We start from the raw sequence: 22,514 nt of genomic DNA, 5'->3' as shown, positions 1-22,514 counted from the left end.
GTCAGGGACTGAGCACAGTACAGGCCCCGATTACAGAGACACTGCCGTGGGTCAGCGTCTGAACACAATACAGGCCCCGATTACAGAGACACTGCCATGGGTCAGGGTCTGGGGACAATACAGGCCCCAATTACAGAGACACTGCCGTGGGTCAGGGTCTGGGGACAATACAGGCCCTGATTACAGAGACACTGCCGTGGGTCAGGGTCTGAGCACAATACAGGCCCTGATTACAGAGACACTGCCGTGGGTCAGGGACTGAGCACAGTACAGGCCCCGATTACAGAGACACTGCCGTGGGTCAGGGTCTGAACACAATACAGGCCCTGATTACAGAGACACTGCCGTGGGTCAGGGTCTGAGCACAATACAGGCCCCGATTACAGAGACACTGCCGTGGGTCAGGGTCTGAGCACAATACAGGCCCCGATTACAGAGACACTGCCGTGGGTCAGGGTCTGAGCACAATACGGGCCCTGATTACAGAGACACTGCCGTGGGTCAGGGTCTGAGCACAATACAGGCCCTGATTACAGAGACACTGCCGTGGGTCAGGGTCTGAGCACAATACAGGCCCTGATTACAGAGACACTGCCGTGGGTCAGGGTCTGAGCACAATACAGGCCCTGATTACAGAGACACTGCCGTGGGTCAGGGTCTGAGCACAATACGGGCCCTGATTACAGAGACACTGCCGTGGGTCAGGGTCTGAGCACAATGCAGGCCCTGATTACAGAGACACTGCCGTGGGTCAGGGTCTGAGCACAATACAGGCCCTGATTACAGAGACACTGCCGTGGGTCAGGGACTGAGCACAATACAGGCCCTGATTACAGAGACACTGCCGCGGGTCAGGGACTGAGCACAATACAGGCCCTGATTACAGAGACACGGCCGTGTGTCAGGGTCTGAGCACAATACAGGCCCTGATTACAGAGACACTGCCGTGGGTCAGGGTGTGAACACAATACAGGCCCTGAATACAGAGACACTGTGAATCACTGGAGTGATGAATTATAGTCAGCTTGATGTTTCAGGGCGAGAGGTGGTGCTGCCTTTGACTGGTTTGGAATAAGTTGAGCTCTGTCTGTAGTAATGTACCCTTATGCTGGCTAATGTTTTGTCAGACCAGCACCATTTGGAGTGAATTGCTCTGCGTACAGTATCAGACCGTGTTCTGGTTTGCAATCTCCCGGACCGACCGGGTTTGGAATGTGCTTTTGGTGCGGTTCCAATCTTTCCGCCAACAATTTTAACTCCTGTTCACAGCAAGGAGCCTGGTGAGATCTGCAGTGAACTGAGACTGGCCCGGCTGTGTATACTGAGAATGGGAACATGACCTGCAGTTACCCTTTATTTACACTACAACGTCCTTGCAATGACGATCTCCAACAAGTGAAAGTCTAACCACTGCCCCTTGGCATTCAACGACATTACCATCACCGAATCCCCCACCACCAACATCCTGGGGGTCACCATTGACCAGCCACATAAATACTGTGACAACAAGAGCAGGTCAGAGGCTAGGTATTCTGTGGCGAGTATCTCACCTCCTGACTCCCAAAGCCTTTCCACCATCTACAAGGCACAAGTCAGGAGTGTGATGGAATACTCTCCACTTGCCTGGATGAGTGCAGCTCCAACAACACTCAAGAAGCTCGACACCATCCAGGATAAAGCAGCCCGCTTGATTGGCACCCCATCCACCACCTTAAACATTCACTCCCTCCACCACCGGCGCACCGTGGCTGCAGTGTGTACCAACTACAAGAGGCACTGCAGCAACTTGCCAAGGCTTCTTCGGCAGCACCTCCCAAACCCGCGACCTCTTCCACCTAGAAGGACAAGGGCAGCAGGCGCATGGGAACAACACCACCTCCAAGTTCCCCTCCAAGTCACGCACCATCCAGACTCGGAAATATATCGGCCGTTCCTTCATCGTCGCTGGGTCAAAATCCTGGAACTCCCTCCCTAACAGCACTGTGGAAGCACCTTCACCACACGGACTGCAGCGGTTCAAGAAGGCGGCTCACCACCACCTTCTCAAGGGCAACGAGGGATGGGCAATAAATGCCGGCCTTGCCAGCGATGCCCACATCCCATAAATGAATAATAAAAAAAGACATAAATGCCCAACCCAACCCTCCAGTCCAGTCCGAAAGATGGTAAAACTGTCAGGCAGCTACGGTTCTAGCTGAAACTAATCGTCCAGATTTGTTTATAAAAGAAAGATAGACTTGCATTTATATCGCACCCTTCACGACCTCAGGACGTCCCGGGGCATTTCAGAGCCAATGAAGTACTTTTTGAAATGCAGTCACTGTTGTAATGCGGGAAACACGGCAGCCAATTTGTGCACAGCAAGATCCCACAATGCGACAACGGGCCAGATTATCTGTCTCTGGTGATATCTGTTGAGGGATAAATATTGGCCAGGACACCCGGGGAGAACTCCGCTCCCCTACTGTTTCTCAAAACGGTGCCAAGGGGATCTTCACCCGGGAGAGCAGACGAGGCCTCGGGTTGAACGTCTCACCCGAAAGACGGCACCTCCCACAGTGCGGCGCTCCCTCAGCACTGGCACTGGGAGCGTCAGCCTGGATTATGACGCTCAAGTCTCTGTAGTGGTGGGGGACTCGAACCCACGGCCTTCTGGCTCAGGGGCGAGGGCGCTACCCACCGAGCCACGGCTGACTGCTGAAGGAGTGCTGCATTGCCGGAGGCACGGTCTGAGGAATGAGACGTGACAGCCAAGCCCCCCCAGCTGCCTGTTCGAATGGATGTTCAGGACCTCACGGCCAACATGCCTCCCTCGGTCAATAATGAAGCAACTGGTCCTTTATCACATTAACTCCCGTTATTGTGCTTTGTGTGTTCTTTCTTCACAGTTGCCAAGGCAAGATTCTGGCTTGCAATCTCTAGTTTGCAATGGGTTACTCTGTTTACAGTAACAGACTGTGTTTACGTTCCACAACATCTCAAATTACCCCAGCTTTGGAAGGAATGACTCTGTGTACAGTACCAGGGGCCCAGTCTCTCGGCTCATGCTCTCTCAGGCTGCCCCGTGAAGACATTCTGTTTCCAGGAGCTTTGTTTCCCGATAATGTGACATTCCGCACTGCTCCCTGTTCCTGTGCTGACTTCCTGTGTTCCAACAATACTCCGTAAATAAAGACTGGCATGCAGTCCAGAGGCCGACAATCAGTAGTCCAAGTGCTTAAGTCAAACAACTCCCTCCTGAAACTTCTGCAACCCCGAACTGTGCCTTACCCTTAATAACAACAGAAAATGCTGGAAAAACTCAGCAGGTCAGACAACATCCGTGGAGAGAAATTTGAGTTGACGTTTCGGGTCGAACCCTTCTTCAAAACTTACCCTTATCAGTTGAAGAGGAGAACTTAACAGGTCAGCCATTTCTCTCTCTGTGTCTTTCACCCTCTTCCACTCCATCCTACTTTCTTCAATCAACTCCTTGTACTGTAGCCTCTAGACTCGACTATTCCAACACTCTCCTGGCCGACCTCCCATCTTCCACCCTCCATAAACTTCAGCTCATCCAAGACTCTGCTGCCCGTGTCCCAAGTCCCGTTCACCCATCACCCCCTTGTGCTCGCTGACCTATATTGGCTCCCGGTTCGGCAACGCCTCAATTTTGAAATTCTCATCTTTATTCCCAAATCCCTCCACGGCCTCGCCACCCCACCCCCCCCCATCCCTATCTCTGTCATCTCCTCCAGCCCAACAATCCTTCGAGATCTCTGCGCCGCTCCAATTCTGGCCTCTGGCTCGTGCTGGATTTTAATCGCTCCGCCATGGGCGGCCGTACCTTCGACTGCCGAGGCCCTAAGCTCTGGAGTTCCCTCCCTAAAGCTCTCCGCCTCTCCCTCATAGAATGACAGAATAGTACAGCGCTGAAGGAGGCCATTCGGCCCATCGAGTCTGCGCCGGCTTTCAAAGATCAACTCAGTTAGTCCCACTCCCCCCAACTCTTGCTCTATATCCCTGCAATTTTTTTCTCCTTCAAGTATTTATCCAATTCCCTTTCTCAACCTGTCCTGCCATCTTCAAAGATTTCTGCATACACCCACCCCCCCGTCCCAGGTCTCTCTGTTCTTGCAGCCTCTTCAAAATTATACCAATTAGCTTGTACTGGCTCTCCTCATTCTTCCTACCAATATGTATCGGCTCACACTTTTCTGCATTGAATTTCATCTGCCATGTGTCTGCCCATTCCACCGGCCTGTCTATGTCCTCTTGAAGATCAGTTCTCCTCCCCTCCTTTAAGATGCTCCTCAAAACCTACCATGTCACCTGCCCTAATATCGCCTGATGTGACTCAGTGTCAAATTTTATCTGATGACGCTCCTGTCAAACAACTTGGGACAGTTTACTACAATTAAAGGTGCTATACAAATGGATGTGGTTGTTGTTGTTCGAAGCTCCCAGATCCCATCCCCAATCGGCGCTGATTGGCTGCTCTCGCCTGCGCAGGTGCTGGCCGGGTCACTACAATTGGCCTCAGCATTCCTGGATTTTAGGGGGGGAAAATCCGCCATGGTTCCCAACTAGTCATCGCTATCCGACAATCTGCAGTGGAAGCTTGGCGGGGGGGGGAGGGATATGGACATTGGGTAGGCACGGCCCTCATGGTCGAATGGCCGCTGACATGCATCGTCAAGCCTCGCGGGTGGAGTAACTGCCAGGTGCGTGAGGTAAAGGAAGTGACCAACGCTGGCGGAAACCTGCACTAGCCTTTTGGGAGGGAGGGGAGCAGAGATAGAAAGAAATAAAGACTTGCATTTATATAGCGCCTTTCACGACCTCAGGACGTCCCAAAGCGCTTTACAGCCAATGAAGTACTTTTGAAGTGGAGTCACTGTTGTAAAGTAGGAAACACGGCAGCCAATTTGCGCACAGCAAGCTCCCACAAACAGCAATGTAATAATGACCAGATAATCTGTTTTAGTGGTGTTGATTGCGGGATAATTATTGGCCCCAGGACACCGGAGAGAACTCCCCTGGTCTTCTTCGAAAATTCCATGGGATCTTTTACATCCACCTGAGCGAGCAGACGGGGAGCGGTTTTTACATCGGATATACAACTCAGAAACAGACCACTCGGCCCAACCAGTCCATGCCGGCGTTTATGATCCACTCGAGCCTCCTCTCATCTTTCCTCGTCTAACTCTATCAGCGTAACCCTCTATTCCCTTCTCCCTCATATGCTTGTCTAGCCTCCCCTTCATGTCTCATCCGAAAGACGGCACCTCCGACAGTGCGGCACGCCCTCAGCACTGCACTGGGAGTGTCGGCCTGCATTTTTGTTTGTGCTCAAGGCTCTGGAGTGGGACGACGAACCCACAACCTTCTGCCTCAGAGGCGAGGACGCTGCCCACTGAGCCACTGACACTGGAAACTTAGGGCTCGATTTTCATTCACCAGTCGGGAAGGAGGTGGGACTACAACTTTCGGGTTGTAGTCCCGCCTCTATCGAAATGCGGCCAATCCGCGTGATTTTCCCTTGATTGACCTTGTTGAGCCCGCCCAGCGGGCTCAGCAGGCCAATTAAGGGCCACCCGGCAACAGGTGACGTCACAGACTGAAATTTCATCTGTCAAGAGGTCTTGGCAGATGAAACATCAGTGTTTCATAGCTGTTTGAAGCTGTCAAACACTGACAGTCTGACTTCTAACCCGAGTCCTTCTACACAGACTCAGTTAGAACTGTCACCGGCATTCAAAGCTGAAGGCTGTCACTTTTGACAGCTCACAGCCATTTTGCTTTCTGTGCCGGCTGAATGATGGACTCCCGAAGCCTAGAGGAAGAAAGGCTATAAAGGTAAGTACAGGTAATTTAAACTTCATTACACACTTTAGACACACCAAACACACTTACCTTTGCACTCATGCACCCATCACTCACCTGAACACCGACGTCGCGACCCCTCCAAGTCCTTCAACCCGACGGCCCGCCTGCTCTAACCTGGCATGGTTTGGAGCCGTCGGGAAACCCACACGACACCCCTCAAAATAGGGATTAGGCTAAAAACTGCCTGTTAACTACTTGTTAACAGGCAGTTAATTGGCACTAATCCCTTCCCGCCTCGGGTCGGCTGGTCCCAGTGCGGGGCGGATACCCGCCTCCTGTGAAACTTACGTGGAGGCGGGTTTTGGGCGGGATGGTGTCGGGACCCCCGATTTCGGGATTTCCCCACCCCCCCCCGCCACACGCCTGAAACCCCGCCTAACGGCTCCAGGAAAATCGATCCCTTAGTGAGGGGAGATAAAGTAATTGAAACTCTGGCCAAGTGGGATGCCAGGGAGGGGTTACAGAAGCTGGAATGAAACAATACGTGATAATAAATCAGATTAGATAAAAACAAAAGACAGTTAAAAAAAAACAAATTCCAGTTCTGCAGCTGTGTTGCCTTGCTAATAAGTCTGAGAGGAAATCTGTTCCTGACCTCTCCCAGAGTTCAGGCACACACATATAATTTCACAGTGTTATGACACCCAGCACAATAATGGGCACTTTGTGTCTGTTCAAAGGACATCCTGTTTATGATTGTTTTCCAACCCAGAGGTCAAGGTCATTGGGAAAAAAAACTGTTGGGGCTGCGAGCCACTTGGAAACATAGAACTAAAGGAACTATGAGCCGAGTGCATCTGTAAAGGTCAGGAGCTGGATAATCCGAAAGGCGATACTATGCACACAGGACTAGGTGCTGCTGCTTCATCCCTCGGGCCTTGGCTCACATCCAAGCCTTTCTCTATCTGCTGACTAAAGCAAATCAACTTTCAAATGTTATTGGTGCACTTCCCGCTTGACCCAAGTCCAAAACTGGCCCTAATGCAGCACAAACTGGCACTTGGAGAGAGTGTAGAGGAGATTTAGAACATCAGAACATAAGAAATAAGAGCAGGAGTCGGCCATATGGCCCCTCGAGCCTGCTCCGCCATTCAGTAAGATCATGGCTGATCATCGACCTCAACTCCACTTTTCCACCCGATCGCCATACCCTTTGATTCCCCTAGAGTCCAAAAATCTATCGATCTCAGCCTTGAATATAATCAAAGACTCAGCATTCACAGCCCTCTGGGGCAGAGAATTCCAAAGATTCACAACCCTCAGTGAAGAAATTCCTCCTCATCTCGGTCTTAAATGGCCGACCCCTTATCCTGAGACTATGCCCCCTAGTTCTAGACACTCCAGCCAGGGGAAACAACCTCTCAGCATCGACCCTGTCAATTCCCCTTCAGAATCTTGTATGTTTCAATGAGATCACCTCTCATTCTTCTCCAGAGGGGATAGGTCCAATCTACACAACCTCTCATCATAGGACAACCCTCCCATCCCAGGGATCAATCTAGTGAAACTTCGTTGCACCGCCTCCAAGGCAAGTATATCCTTTATTAAATAAGGAGACCAAAACTGTGCACAGTACTCCAGGTGTGGTCTCACCAAGGCCCTGTACAATTGTAGCAAGACTTCCTTACTCTGATACTCCAACCCCCTTTACTGGAATGGTTACCAGGAATAAGAGACTTCAGTAAGGTGGAGAGACTTAGAGACGCTGGGATTGTTCTACTTGGAGCAGAGAAGGTTAAGGGGAGATTTAATAGAGGCGCCCAAAGTCGCAAATGGTTTTGATAGAGTAGATCGAGAGAAACTGTTTCCAGTGGCAAGAGGGTCGGTAACCAGAGGACACAGATTTAAGATCATTGGCAAATAAACCAGAGGGGGTGATGAGGAGATTTTTTTTTTTTTGTTACACAGCGAGTTGTTACGATCTGTTGAAGGGTCATCGACCTGAAACGTTAACACTGTTTCTCTCTCCACAGATGGTGCCCTGACCTGCTGAGTATTTCCAGCAGTTTCTGTTGTTATTTCAGATTTCCAGCATCCGCACTATTTTGCTTTCGTCGCGATCTGGAATGCACTGCCTGAAAGGGCGGTGGAAGCAGATTCAATGGTAACTTTCAAAAGGAAATTGGATACAATACTTGAGGGAGAAAATATTACAGGGCTATGGGGAAAGAGCAGGGAGGGAGTGGGAATAATCAGGTCGCTCCTTCAAAGAGCCGGCACAGGCACGATGGGCCGAATGGCCTCCTTCTGTGCTGTGTGATGCTATGATTCTATTCTATAAATGGCGCCCAGATTACAGTCACGGGGAAGTGACAGCAAAACCTCGGCTTATTTGTGGTAGTCGTACCTGCACTGCAATGAGTCGACCATTCATTTAACTAGTTTATTAGAGGTCGCAGGTCGTAGTGTGAGTGGGAGCGCCATAGAAACGAGGGCTGGAATGTCAGGTGCCGGCAGCCAATCGGCTTTACTCTGGCTTCTGACCTGTGCTTCCAATTTTCTGCGGCGGTTGGGGGGCAGGGATGGCTTCAGTCACTGGAGACTTACCCCCACCCCCTGCTGGATTTGATCATTGCGGACTAAAGGTAGACGGGAAAGAGTAGAAAGAGAGAGAGAGAGAAACTGTTCCCCATTGGCGGAAGGGTCAAGAACCAGAGGACGCAGATTGAAGGTGATTGGCAGAAGAACCAAAGGCGACATGAGGAAAAACTTCTTTTACTCAGCGAGTGGTGAGGATCCGGAATGCACTGCCTGAAAGGGTGGTGGAGGGAGATTCAATTGTGGCTTTCAAAAGGGAGTTGGATAAGTAGCCGAAGGAAAAAAATTTGCAGGGCTACGGGGAAAGGGTTGGGGGGAGCGGGACTAGCTGAGGTGCTCTTGCAGAGAGCCGGCACGGGCTCGACGGGCCGAATGGCCTCCTTCTGTGCTGCAACCATTCTATGATTCTATGAAGAAAGAACAGCCCTGTTATAAGCAGGGCCATCCAAGAGCACCATGTTCCTCATCAAGCAGACCTGCCCTGAAGCGCTGAAGATCGGCAGCAGGGCTCAGATATCCCGGTCACGTTATAGCGAATGCCCCGAATTTAAGATCTGCCGCCTTTAGGGAGCCTTGCAAACATTGTGCGTGGGTTCCCCATGCGGTTCCCCGCAGCCAGGCACTGAGCTGCACCGAGCACAATGCAAAGGTAGTAGGCCTCGGGCCGCTGCGCAATAATACAGCAATGTGATGAGATTGTGGAACTCGCTATCACAGAGTCGTTGAGGTGAAGAGCATGGATGCATTTAAGGGGAAGCCGCATAAGCACATGAGGGAGAAAGGAACAGAAGGATATGCTGATAGGGTGAGATGAAGGGGGGTGGGAGGAGTCTTGTGTGGAGCATAAACACCGGCATGGATCAGTGGGGCCGAATGGTCTGTTTCTGTGCTGTACATTCTATGTGATGCTATGTACTGTTTAATGGGACAGTGTAGAGGGAGCTTTACTCTGTATCTAACCCGTGCTGTACCTGCCCTGGGAGTGTTTGATGGGACAGTGTAGAGGGAGCTTTACTCTGTATCTAACCCGTGCTGTACCTGCCCTGGGTGTGTTTGATAGGACAGTGTAGAGGGAGCTTTACTCTGTATCTAACCCGTGCTGTACCTGCCCTGGGAGTGTTTGATGGGACAGTGTAGAGGGAGCTTTACTCTGTATCTAACCCGTGCTGTACCTGCCCTGGGAGTGTTTGATGGGACAGTGTAGAGGGAGCTTTACTCTGTATCTAACCCGTGCTGTACCTGACCTGGGAGTGTTTGATGGGACAGTGTAGAGGGAGCTTTAATCTGTATCTAACCCGTGCTGTATATGCCCTGGGAGTGTTTGATGGGACAGTGTAGAGGGAGCTTTACTCTTGTATCGAACCCATGCAGTACCTGCCCTGGGAGTGTTTGATGGGACAGTGTAGCGGGAGCTTTACTCTGTATCTAACCCGTGCTGTACCTGCCCTGGGAGTGTTTGATTGGACAATGTAGAGGGAGCTTTACTCTGTATCTAACGTGCGCTCTACCTGCCCTGGGAGTGTTTGATGGGACAGTGTTAAGGGAGCTTTACTCTGGATCTAACCCGTGCTGTCCCTGCCCTGGGAGTGTTTGATGGGACAGTGTAGAAGCTTTACTCTGTATCTAACCAGTGCTGTACCTGCCCTGGGAGTGTTTGATGGGACAGTGTAGAGGGAGCTTTAGTCTGTATCTAACCCGTGCTGTACCTGCCCCAGGAGTGTTTGATGGGACAGTGTAGAGGGTGCTTTACTCTGTATCTAACCCGTGCTGTACCTGCCCTGGGAGTGTTTGATGGGACAGTGTATAACAGCAAAAAAGCCTTCCATTGCACAGCAGTGATATCTCGCCTGACCTGCTGAGTTTTTCCAGCATTTTCTGTTGTTATTTTGGATTTCCAACATCTGCAGTATTTTGCTATCTCTCACATAGTTTGACCAGCACTAAAAAGGCCACCTAAAAAATAAACATGGATTTAATTTGAAGAGATTGCAAAGATTCGGAAGGGCGGATACCAATTAGGCCACTTACTTACTGTCAGAAACTATCTACAGAGCAGAGTTTCGGTACAATGCAGGAAACGTGGTATATTCTGATGGTGCTGCTTTGTGTTGGGATTGAACTCCATGGGTCATCTGCCTTCCTCCTGGTACTTTTCCCAAGTCGCTATTTTGCATATGCAATGCTAAGCAGCAAGTGTAAGGAGCTTCCCAACAAGCATTGCAGCCGAACCCAATTCCGACCTCACCAGACATGCCAACGCGTGTCCTTTACAGCAGGACTTCACCGAGACAGCAATCAGGCGTTTTCTCATGAAGAGGAGATTGTCAGCTGTGGCTCACTCTTCCATTTGAGTCCAAAGGTCGTGGGTTCAAGTCCCACTCCCGGGACTGCAACACAAAACTCCAGGCTGACACTCCCAATGCAGTGCTGAGGGAGTGCCGCACTGCTGAAGGTGCCGTCTTTCAGATGAGATGTTAAACCGAGGCCCCGTATGCTCTCTCAGGTGCACATAAAAAGATCCCGTGGCTCTATTTGAAAAAGAGCCGGGGAGTTCTCCTCAGTGTCCTGGGAACATTTATCCCTCAACCAACATCACTAAAACACATTGGCCTAGAAATTCACTGGCGCCCTGTTTGGCAGTCTCGCCAGGGCGCCGGAAGTACTGCCCCGGAAGGAGTCGCGAACGCCCGCCGGAAATTCAGTTTCAGCGCCCCAGACGGAAGCGCAGCGCTACTGGAGGCACCCCGCATCCCTCTTGGGGCGCTGCAACTGAAAATCGCAGCGCAACGTGCCGCAGCGCCACACACTGCGGCACGGCACGCTGCGGTACTGCAGGCCTTCCTCCTCTTCTTAAAGGGGAGGGGCCTGCTGCAGTGCGATCGGCGATCGCGAGTGCCGGCAGAAGCGCCCGGCACCGAGGAGAAGTGCCGGGCTCTTGGAACACAGCCGGCACTCCGCGGGTGGGGGGAGCTAAGGAGGCCAGGGACGGCGGCGCGAAGAGGTTCTGGCAGGTGGCCAGCAAAAAAAATGGCCGCCCCGCACCTCCGCGCCTCTACCGCTGCAGGTAGGCCCCCCTGAACCAGTCACAAATTGCGACCGGCGTTAAAGCAGGGGCGCAAAGTGTTTCGAGACGTCCTGAGGTTGTGAAAGGCGCTATATAAAATACACGTTCTTTACCTTTAGAATTTTGAATTTTGCTTTCTGCTTATTCTATCCCTCAATATAAACCTGTTTTGCAATTTCTAGCCTAGGATGCACAACCTGTTGGTGTGTAACTTGTCTGTCATTGTCTGGAGTTACCGTTTGCAGTGTACACGTCAATAGTAAATGGATCACTGTTCACCCCACATCATAGATATGGGAACGGTAGCATAGTGGTTACGTTACTGGACTAATAATCCACAGGCCTGGACTACTGATCTATGAAATGTGAGTTCAAATCCCACCACGGCAGCTGGGGAACTTAAATTCAATTAATCTGGAACCAAAAAAAAAGCTATTATCAATAATGGTAATGGTGTGGAGATGCCGGAGTTGGACTGGGGTGGACAAATGTAAGAAGTCACACAACACCAGGTTATAGTCCAACAGCTTTATTTGAAATCACAAGCTTTCGGAGCGCTGCTCCTTCGTCAGGTGAAGTGGAGAAATGCATAAAGACACAGCTTATATAGTCAGAGAATCAGGTCAGATGTTTACAGGTAACCTTTCCAACTGCCATTTATCACACCTCGGCAGAGAGATAATCACAGCAATCAAAGGTGTGAATGGTGTCCAAACATGTTGGTGTTGAGTGCTGAGGCTGTCGCAACGATGCCGTCATCGTGGGGGATACTGGTGTAGAGTGCCAAGACGTCCATCGTGGCGAGGAGTGTTCCTGGTTCAACTGGTCCGTGGGTGCTGAGTTTCTGTAAGAAGTCTGTAGTGTTGCGACAGAAGCTGGGGGTTCCCTGTACGATGGGTTTCAGGATGCCCTCGACATATCCAGAGAGGTTCTCACACAGGGTTCCGTTGCCTGATACGATAGGACGTCCGGGTGTGTTGGCTTTGTGTATCTTTGGGAGGCAGTAGAAGTCTCCCACGCGGGGAGTACATGGGATGAGAGTGTGTAGGATGCTTTGAAGGTCTTGATCAGTCTGTTGAGTTGGCGGGTGTGTTCTTTGGTCGGATCTGTGGGTAACTGTCTGTAGTGTTCCTGGTTGTCCAGTTGTCGGTATGCTTCTTTGCAATAGTCTGTTCTGTTCTGTATGACAATGGCTCCTCCTTTGTCTACTGGTTTGATGACGATGTTGCGGTTGGTCTTTAGAGCGTGGATGGCGTTGCGTTGTGCTCAGGTGACATTCTGGACTGTCTTGTGAGTGCGGCTGATGAATCTGGCATTGATGCATCTCCTGACAGCTTGGGCATACATGTCCAGCTTAGGGCAGCGACTCTCCGGAGGGGTCCAATTTGACTCTTTCTTCTTCGGTTGCTGCACTGCGGATCCCTCTGTCTGCTGTTCTGGATCATTGATTGTCTCATTGGGTTCGCTGCTGATATCTTGGGATTTGTGGAACAATTCCCGGAGCCTCATTCTCCTGATGAATTCCTCTGTGTCTGCCATGAGACCGATGGGGTCCATTTTGGTGGTGGGGCAGAAATTGAGCCCTCGGCTGAGAACTTCAATTTCGTCTGGTTGAAGGGTGTGGTCGGACAGGTTGATGATGGACTTCCCTGTGGTTTCAACCGTGGTACCGGGGGAGGCTTGGTTGCTGCTGCTGGTGATGCAGAGTTTCTCAAGCTTCCTGTTCTTGGTGTGCATGTAGGCAGCGTAGTTCCATTGCCTCATCTGTTTGGCGGTGTCTCGTAGCTGATCTGCTGTGTCCTGATCACAGGCTGAGAACATGGACTCCATCTCGGTTTCGAGGTTGCGGCATCTGCTGTAGAGCTGGTGTACAAGATGGTTGAGGAGTGTGCGAGAGGTACGATGGCAGAGTCTCTCAGCGTAGTCTGTGTTGTAGGTCGACTTGAGTGGGTTCGTGATCTGTAGTCCTTTCGGGATCTTGCCTGCTTTCTTGCATCTCTGTAGAAACTTGATGTCTGTGTCAATATGCGCGATCTTCTTGGAGATCCTCTCCACTTGATCCGGCAGTTTTTGGTGTCGATAGCCATGGTGTGGAGATGCCGGAGTTGGACTGGGGTGGACAAATGTAAGAAGTCACACAACACCAGGTTATAGTCCAACAGCTTTATTTGAAATCACAAGCTTTCGGAGTGCTGCTCCTTCATCAGGTGAAGTGGAGAAATGCATAAAGACACAGCTTATATAGTCAGAGAATAATGTCAGATGTTTACAGGTAATCTTTCCAACTGCCATTTATCACACCTCGGCAGAGAGATAATCACAGCAATCAAAGGTGTGAATGGTGTCCAAACGGGTCAGTCAGGAAAACATTACATCAAAGAACAATGAGGTGGGGTCACAAGGGGTCAAATGTTGCAGATGCTGGGGTCTGTATGAAAAACAGACAAAAAACATTTTTTTTGCTGGAAATCACAGCAGGTCCGGCAGCATCTGTGTAGAGAGAACAAGCCAACGACGACTCAAGTCTGGATGACCCTACGTCAGTTGGGGTTACATGTAGCGTGACATGAACCCAAGATCCCGGTTGAGGCCGTCCTCATGGCTGCGGAACTTGGCTGTCAGTTTCTGCTCGACGATTTTGCGTTGTCGTGTGTCTCGAAGGCCGCCTTGGAGAATGCTTACCCGAAGATCGGAGGATGGTATCCATGAAACTACTGGATTGTTTCACTAATGCCCTGTAGGGAAGGAAATCTGCTGTCCTTACCTGGTTGTGGCCTATATGTGACCCACAGCAATGTGGTTGACTCTAAAGTGGCTGAGTGAGCCACTCAGATGTACACAACTGCTACAACCTTCACCACACGGACTGCAGCGGTTCAAGAAGGCGGCTCACCACCACCTTCTCAGGGGCAATTAGGGATGGGCAATAAATGCTGGCCTTGCCAGCGACACCCACATCCCCGTGAACAAATAAAAAATAAACTTTCAGTCACATTTCGGTTCATGTGTGGGGGGTGCGGGTTGGAACCCCTCCAGGAAAAGTATCAGGAGAGCATCCCCAATCATTGCCCTACTTAAATACAATTTGTAATCTGTCGGAAAGAAATGCATTAAGGGAATGAGGAAATTAAAGGGTGAATTTTACACCTGTGTGCTTTGGATGCAAAACCCAGCCTGTTTTGCATCGACTAATTTTAATAAATGTTATCTAGTCGGCGAGGCTGCAGTGGAAGTGTACATCAGGATAGAATCATAGAATGATACAGCACAGAAGGAGGCCATTTGACCCATCGTGTCTCTGCCAGCTCTCCGATTAATCCCACTCTTTCTCCGTAGCCCTGCAAATTGTTCCCTTTCGAGTATTTATCCAATTCCCTTTTGAAACTTACCATTGAATCTGCTTCCACCGCCCTTTCAGGCAGTGCGTTCCAGATCTTAATGACTTGCTGCGTAAAGAAAATTCTTCTCATCTCCCCTCTGGTTCTTGTGCCAATTACCTTAAATCTGTGTCCGCTGGTCACCGACTTGAACATTATTTAATCTGAGCCTAACTAGTTATATTCCCTTCATGACTTTCCCATTGACCCCTCTCTGTTCTGCGGATTATTGGTCACCTCAGGCTGCATTTCCCTGTGTCCGCACATCTCTTCATTTTTTTAAATTCATTCTCGGGATGTGAGTGTAACGGGTAAGGTGGGCATTCATTGCCCAATGTGGCCACAAAACCCCCGTCGTGTCTGCTCTCGGGCTTCCTTTCTCTTGAGGAGATAAACTCGGTCGCTTGACTAAGAGCAGCGTGGGCAGGCAACGGTGCTTCTGCCTCCTACTGACCTAACCAGGCCGTGGGAGGCTTGAGAGAGACGACAGAGCAGGGAACGAAACAGAAAATAGCTCCCCCACCACCAGCAGCACCCCCCCAAAAGAACTGGGTGGGTCTGAAATTCCTGGAGGCCTGAACTGGTCGGGACTGATTGTCGCCAGCGTGGCCTTGTGTTGGTCTCATCCCGGAATAAAGGAGCAGGAGCCCGCACCGTTTACAGCGCTTCGTGAATGTCCACTGGATGGGATCTAGGATGATCAGAGTCCCACCCTGCCGCTCCATCGAGGGAGGGGTGCTTAGGCCGCTGTGGCTGAAGATCATTTTTAAAAATCTCGAATGATCCTCCAAATGCTCCAGCGGCACTTTCTTAGAGGGGTCGGAATCCCAACAGTCCCTCCTCTTTGCGTGACATCACCTTGCTGTCCTTGCAAACTACCGCCCCATTCCCAACCTCCCTTCCCTCTCCAAACTCCTTGGACATGTTGTCACCTCCCAAATCCATGCCCGTCTCTTCCACGACTCCCTGTTTTAAACTCTCCAATCGGGCTACTGATCCTCCCAACAGCATCGAAAACAGCCCGAAGCAAAGTTAGTAAAAACGTCCTTGGTGCATTTTCCCTCCTCGCCCTCTGCTTTGACACGATCATTCACATCATCCCCCTTGCAACGACTCTCCTCCGTTGTCCAGTTCAAAGGGACTGTCCATGGAGCCAAGCATAGTCATCAACTCCACTAATAGCTTCTCTCCCCCCTCCAGTACTATCACCCCACAAGTTCTCCAAGGGATCAATTCTTCACCCCCTCCCTCTTTCTCGTCTTCATGCTGTCCTTTGGTGGTTTCATCTGCCGACATGGGGTCAGCTTCCACCTGTCATTTGAAGAACACCCAGTTCTACCTCTCCACCACCTCTCTTGACCCCTTCCACTGCCTTTGTATTGCCTGACTGCTTGTCCGACATCCAGTCCGGGATGAGCCCCAATTTCCTCCAGCGAATGATTGGGAAGACCAAAGCCATTGTCTTTGGCCCCCGCTGCAAAGTTCGCACCCTCTTCACTGACTCTCCCCCTCCCCGGGCCACTATCTCAGGCTAAACCAGACTGTCTGCAATCTCAGCAACCTATTCAACCACAAGCTGTCTTTCAGACCCACAGCCGCTCCGTCACAAAGACCACTTACATAACATCATCCTCCTCCCCCTTACCTCAGCCCATCTGTCACCAAAACCCTCAACCATTTCTTTGTCGGCTCCAGACTCAACTATTCCAATGTTCTCCATGCTGACCTTCCCTCCTCCAACCTCCTTAAAATTCAGCTCATTCAAAACTCTGCTGCCTGTTATCAATCCCACATCAGGTCTCGCGCGCTCATTACCCAGCCTGTGTGGGTTCCCATCCCACAATGTGTCAAATTTTTAATTCTCGCTGGTGTGTTTAAATCCCTCCATGGCCTCACCCTTCCCTATACCTCTAGCCTTCTCTGGTGCTACAAACCTCCTCCCCAATGTTCGGTTCCTCTGGCTCTGGCCCCTAGTGTATACTCCCTCCCTTTGCCTCACAACCGGCAGCCGTGCCTTCAACTGCCTAGGCCCCACACTCGGGAATTCCCTCCCTACATCCCTCCACCTCTACCTCCTTTAATGTGTCAGCTGTGGCTCAGTGGGTAGCACAATCGCCTCTGCGTTAGAAGAACATAAGAACATAAGAAATAGGAGCAGGAGTAGGCCATTTGGCCCTTCGAGTCTGCTCCACCATTCAATGAGATCATGGCTGATCTTTTACCTCATCTCCACTTTCCTGCACTATCCCCATATCCCTTGATTCCCTTAATATCCAAAAATCTATCAATCTCTGTCTTGAATATACTCAATGACTGAGCCTCCACAGCCCTCTGAGGTAGAGAATTCCAAAGATTCACCACCCGCTGAGTGAAGAAATTTCTCCTCATCTCAGTCCTAAATGGCCAACCCCTTATTCTGAGTCTGTGACCCCTGGTTCTAGACTCACCAGCCAGGGGAAACATCCTCCCTGCATCTACACTGTCAAGCCCTGTAAGAATGTTGTGTGTTTCAATGAGATCACCTCACATTCTTCTAAACTCTAGCGAATATAGGCCTAGTCGACCCAATCTCTCCTCATAGGACAATCCCCCATCCCAGGAACCAGTCTGGTGAACCTTCGTTGCACTCCCTCAATGGCAAGTATATCCTTCCTTAGGTAAGGAGACCAAAACTGTACACAATACTCCAGGTGTGGTCTCACCAGGGCCCTATATAATTGCAATAAGACGTCTTTACTCTTATACTCAAATCCTTTTGTAATAAAGGCCAACATACCATTTGCTTTCCTAATTGTTTGCTGTACCTGCATGTTAGCTTTCAGCGATTCGTGTACAAGGACACCCAGGTCCCTCTGAACACCAACATTTCCCAAAGTTGTGGGTTCAAGTCCCACTCTAAGGACTTGAGAGCACAAAATCTAGGCTGGCACTTTAGTGCAGTACTAAGGAAGTGCTGCACTGTTGAAAGTGCCGTCTTTCAGATGCGATGTTAAACCGAGGCCCTGTCCTCTCGGTTGGATGTAAAACATCCCACAGCACTATTTCGAAGAGGAGTTTGGGAATTCTCCCCAGTGTCCCGGCCAATATTTATCCCTTAACCAACGTCACTAAAAACAGACGATCTGGTCATTATCGCATTGCTGTTGGTGGGAGCTTGCTGTGCGCAAATTGGCTACCACGTTTCCCACATTACAAACGCAACTACATTTTAAAAGTGCTTCATTGGGTGTAAAGCGCTTTGGGACATCCTGAGGTGGTGAAAGGCGCTATAGAAATGCAAGTCTGTCTTTAAACCCACCCCTTTGACCAGCCTTTTGGTCGCCCGTCCAGTAGCTCCTTCTTTGTCGATTACCCCTCTGTGAAATGCCATGGGACATTTTGCAACATTAAGGAGGCAGAATTACCTGGGATTTACAGCACAGAAACCGGCCACCAGCCAGTGTTCATGCTCCACACGAGCCTCCTCCCACCCTACTTCATCTCACCCTATCTGTATATCCTTCTATCCCTTTTTCCCCTCAAGTAGCTAACTATCTGTCCCTGGGGGTGTCGGTTGAAGACGCACCCATCCCGTTCCCAATGGAATTTTAGAGCTTCATAATAAAGGGTCCCAAATTCCGAGGCCGTCCCCTCATCGCTTTGTGCTCAAGCCCAGCCATATTGGGGCCATTTGGTTTTACAAGGGAATATTTCACTTGACGAAGATATGAAAGGGGTCTGGTGAATTTGAAAAATATTTGCAGCTCAATGGGCTGCTCAGTGGCCTTACTGTGTGCGGTGTTGCTGGCTCTGTACGCACACCGACGCTGAAAAGAAGAGGATATCATTCACTGGCGTTCGATCACCCCATATGGATTTAAAAAAAGAAAGACTTGCATTTATGGAGCGCCTTTCAGGACCACCAGACATCTCAAAGAGCTTTACAGCCAATGAAGTACTATTGAAGTGTAGTCACTGTTGTAATGTGGGAAACACGGCAGCCAATTTGCGCACAGCAAGCTCCCACAAACAGTAATGTGATAATGACCAGATAATCTGTTTTAGTGATGTTGGTTGAGGGATAAATATTGGCCAGGACACCAGGGAGAACTCCCCTGCTCTTCTTCAAAATAGTGCCATGGGATCTTTTACGTCCACCTGAGAGCGCAGACGAGCCTTCGGTTTAACATCTCATCCTTGACGGCACCTCCGACAGTGCAGCACCCCCTCAGCACTGCACTGGAGTGTCAGCCTAGCTTTATGTGCTCAAGTCCCTGGAGTGGGACTTGAACCCACAACCTTCTGACTCAGAGGCGATGACCATATCTGCTGACAAAAATGGCCAGGCTGGCCATCAAAATATTAAGACCAGTAAGATACATATTGATACATAACACCTCGACCTACCAGCGGGGGATCCACATCTGGGTCTCTGGCTCTGTATCCACTTAGTATGACATTAGCATCTCCTGAAAGTTCCAGCCTTACTCCGTCCCGGATATGACGAACTGTCCGAGGAAGCATCACAGTTTCTCCTTCCTGGAAGCATCTGAGACAGGAATGGTGGCAGGGAATTTGGGGCCTTTGGCTCGGCTCAGCTCAGACCAACCCCGAGGATGTATATGGGAAGTGGGGGGGTGGGGGGGGATGCGATGGTAGCAAGATTCGTCTGGTTACAGAAGGATTACACGGTGGGCCCGATGAGGTACAACTTCTGCCAAGAGGTCCTTCGCTGTGGTAAGAAGGGAAGCTTCCTCATTGACTTTGACAAGGTCCCCTGGAATCTTGAGGTACCTCCTGGAGATGGTCAACCGGAAGACCAGGTCCTGCCCAACAACCTTCCCATCCGATGCAGTCTGCGACGCGGTGCTGCAGGATAAACACTCGATGGAAAGGAGAAGTCAACCCTTGGGAACTGAAGAGTTCTGGATCATCTCCAGATCTTACCACACTTTTCCCGATTCTCCTCCACTGATTGGCCAACGCACAAGGAGACCTGGGCCTCTGTTTTCTTTTCTGTGGGGAGAGATTTATAGGTACGATCCAGCCAAGAACCAGGGCACAATGCAATCACACGGGCCTGGAGATCAAAGGATAAAAGCCTGCTGACCAGTCAACCCTGCCCAGGCTGTGCAGGCCCCATGGCAACAGGCACCTCCTTATCCACGCAGATATCAGAAGCAAGCGTTCAGGACCTGTACTTTCAGCAGGTTCAGGGGCCCATTATCCACCTTGTACACAGTCTGCTTTAAGCGGCCTCCGGTCAAAATTAAACTTCTTTACTTCCAATGTCCTGGGGTCCAATTGAACTTCACTTGGTAGGGAGTCATGTGTGAGAGAGAGAGAGAAAAAAGAGAAAGTTAACTAACTCATTGCGATTAACAAATTCAGTTACAAAAGACAAGAATTCAACATACCTCCCCACAAAAAATCCCACCTGATGTTTTTTTAATGCCCCTTCTCCCCAGCTCTTGCAGCCTGCCCAGCTGCAAGAGACAGGCAGATAATAAACTATATGAGAAGAATAGGGGACATATAAACACCAGGCTCACTGTCACACTGCAGTCAGAAAGCATTGCCAAGCGAAAGAAAAACATACAGAAAAGCGATTTCCCTTTCAGCAACCGAGATACCAGGAGGAATTTTTTTTTCCAATAAGGAAATGTTAAAGGATGTGGGGTGGTGAGTGGGTTGGAGGTAAATTCTCCATGGCGAGACCTTGCATTGGGCACTGCATCGGGTCCAAGGTGATCTGGCGTGCACAGTGGCTGCAGTTGCCCGAGTTTCACAGCTAGAATGAACAGCCCAGCCAGATGAAGAATCCCAGCTGTCAGCACACACACACACACACACACACATGCTGCTGTCCATTTGCATCTTGTACAGGTTCCAGATACTTACTCGGTGCAAGGGGCGGACGGGGGGACAGCCAGCTGCCAGGTATAAATTGCCAAGTGCCCATTCAATCGCAGCGATATCACCTTGCCCTGTGGCACGGGAAGATCCCACTGAGGAGCGGGACGGGGTCTGCAGAGAGGTGAGGAACAACCTTTGCAGTGAGAGAAAGAGAGAGAGAGAGCGGCTCAGCCGCTGCTAAGCCAGGGCTGTCAAGAGTGAGCGAACGATAAAGGCAATTGGAACTGGCTCGCAAAGGAGAGGGGAGGGAAACAAGGCAACTCCCCTTTCCGATTCCTGCTTACTGGCAAATACTTGGTGGGACCTCGGTGCGGCTTGCTTAAGTCATAGTTCGCAGGTGCATCTGCAGTGGGTGGGTGGGTGGGGGAGTTGGAATATTTTTTTAAAATGCTGCCCCTAGTTTCACAGCTTGCCCGGCGATCTCAGTCCCTCGCTTTTGCAGGTTTACATCAAAGCACAGAACTCGCTCCCTGAGCACACAACGCCCCACAGTCTGAGTTGGCACCAAGCCCAGCTGCAGCCTGGTTCCTCGGTGGCTTTGCAGAACTCTCCTCCTCTGCTTCGCCCCTGCTCCCCTCCCCAGCCCCGGTCCTGCTTCCTTCCTCCTTCTTGAATCAATATTAAGCGAGGCTCAGCCAGAATTGAATGGGACTAACCGGCTCCTGCTAAACCCCGGACTGGATTCCACTTCGCATCCGGGATTGGACGCTGTATTTTGTCTGTGTGCGTGTGTGTAATAAAATAGGCCACTGGCCGGATATAGTGCCAGAACAGAATGCATTGTTTTACAGGTGTGTTTACATATGGTTGCACAGCTTACAATGAGCAGTCCCGAAAAAATGGGGGCAAGGGTGATGATAAACCTTAGATGGCCACTCCCATTTACACCTCCTAGCGGCCCATCTTTTGTTTCATTACTTGCCCCATTACACCTTTCCCCTCGCACCATCCTCCCTTTTGTCTTTTAACCCTATCATAGGCCTTCTCTTTTGTTCTTTCCTCCCCTCCCCCATTTTTTTATTCATTGGATGTGGGCATCATTCATTCATTCATTGGATGAATGATTCATCCCTGGCCCAAGACCGCACAAAGTGGAGGGGAAGCATCCGAACACCTCGAGTCACTTCGCCGGGAGCAAGCGGAAGCCAAGCGCAGTCAGCGCACGTCAAACCAAGCACCCCACCCACCCATCCCTTCAACCACCGTCTGCCCCACCTGTGACAGAGTCTGTGGGTCCCGCATTGGACTCATCAGTCACCTGAGAACTCATTGTTAGTGTGGAAGCAAGTCATCCTCGGTTCCGAGGGACTGCCTAAGAAGAAGGGGTGTGGCAAAGCCAGTATTTATTGCCCATCCCTAATTGCCCCTGAGATGGTAGTGGTGAGCCACCTTTTTGAACCACTGCAGTCCATGTGGTGAAGGTGCTTCCACAGTGCTGACTTTGTTGCAGTGGTTTGGTACAACTGAGCAGCTTGCTCATTTCAGAGGGTAGTTAAGAGTCAACCACATTGCTGTGGGTCTGGAGTCGCATATAGGCCAGACCAGGTAATTACTAGCTTTTTATTCCAGATTTATTTCATCAACTGAATTTAAATTCCCCAGCTGCCTTGGTGGGATTTGAACTTGTTGAGTCTGTGTTTTCAAATGTAGTTATGCTGAATAACAGGACACAGACTACAGAAATAATTAAACAGGTCTTTAGTGATTGAGGGTCAAGGCTGAACTGGGATACACTTTGCTCCGCAGGGTTTATATACCGGTGTGGTCACCAC

The 22,514-nt window shown here is 50.4% G+C and overlaps 1 protein-coding gene across 1 annotated transcript in view; it reads right to left on the bottom strand.

Annotated features, from left to right (window-relative positions):
• The window catches only part of LOC147095720 (ral guanine nucleotide dissociation stimulator-like), a 305,851-nt gene extending 284,539 nt beyond the window's left edge, over nt 1-21,312 (bottom strand). The window contains exons 1-2 of the mRNA XM_085974764.1: nt 20,728-21,312; nt 19,234-20,140 (exon numbers count right to left, since the gene is read on the bottom strand). Coding sequence (XP_085830890.1) covers nt 19,234-19,350 — 117 coding nt within the window. The 5' untranslated portion in view covers nt 19,351-20,140; nt 20,728-21,312. The remainder of the gene's footprint in view (nt 1-19,233; nt 20,141-20,727) is intronic.
• Nucleotides 21,313-22,514: the final 1,202 nt, after the last annotated feature.

This window comes from Somniosus microcephalus, unplaced genomic scaffold (assembly GCF_052327205.1).
Source record: "Somniosus microcephalus isolate GS21.2 unplaced genomic scaffold, FLI_Smic_1.0 unresolved_chr1, whole genome shotgun sequence".
Classification (NCBI taxonomy): Eukaryota; Metazoa; Chordata; class Chondrichthyes; order Squaliformes; family Somniosidae; genus Somniosus; species Somniosus microcephalus.
Note: the sequence above shows the minus strand (reverse complement) of the source record. Positions and strands in the feature narration are given on the sequence as shown.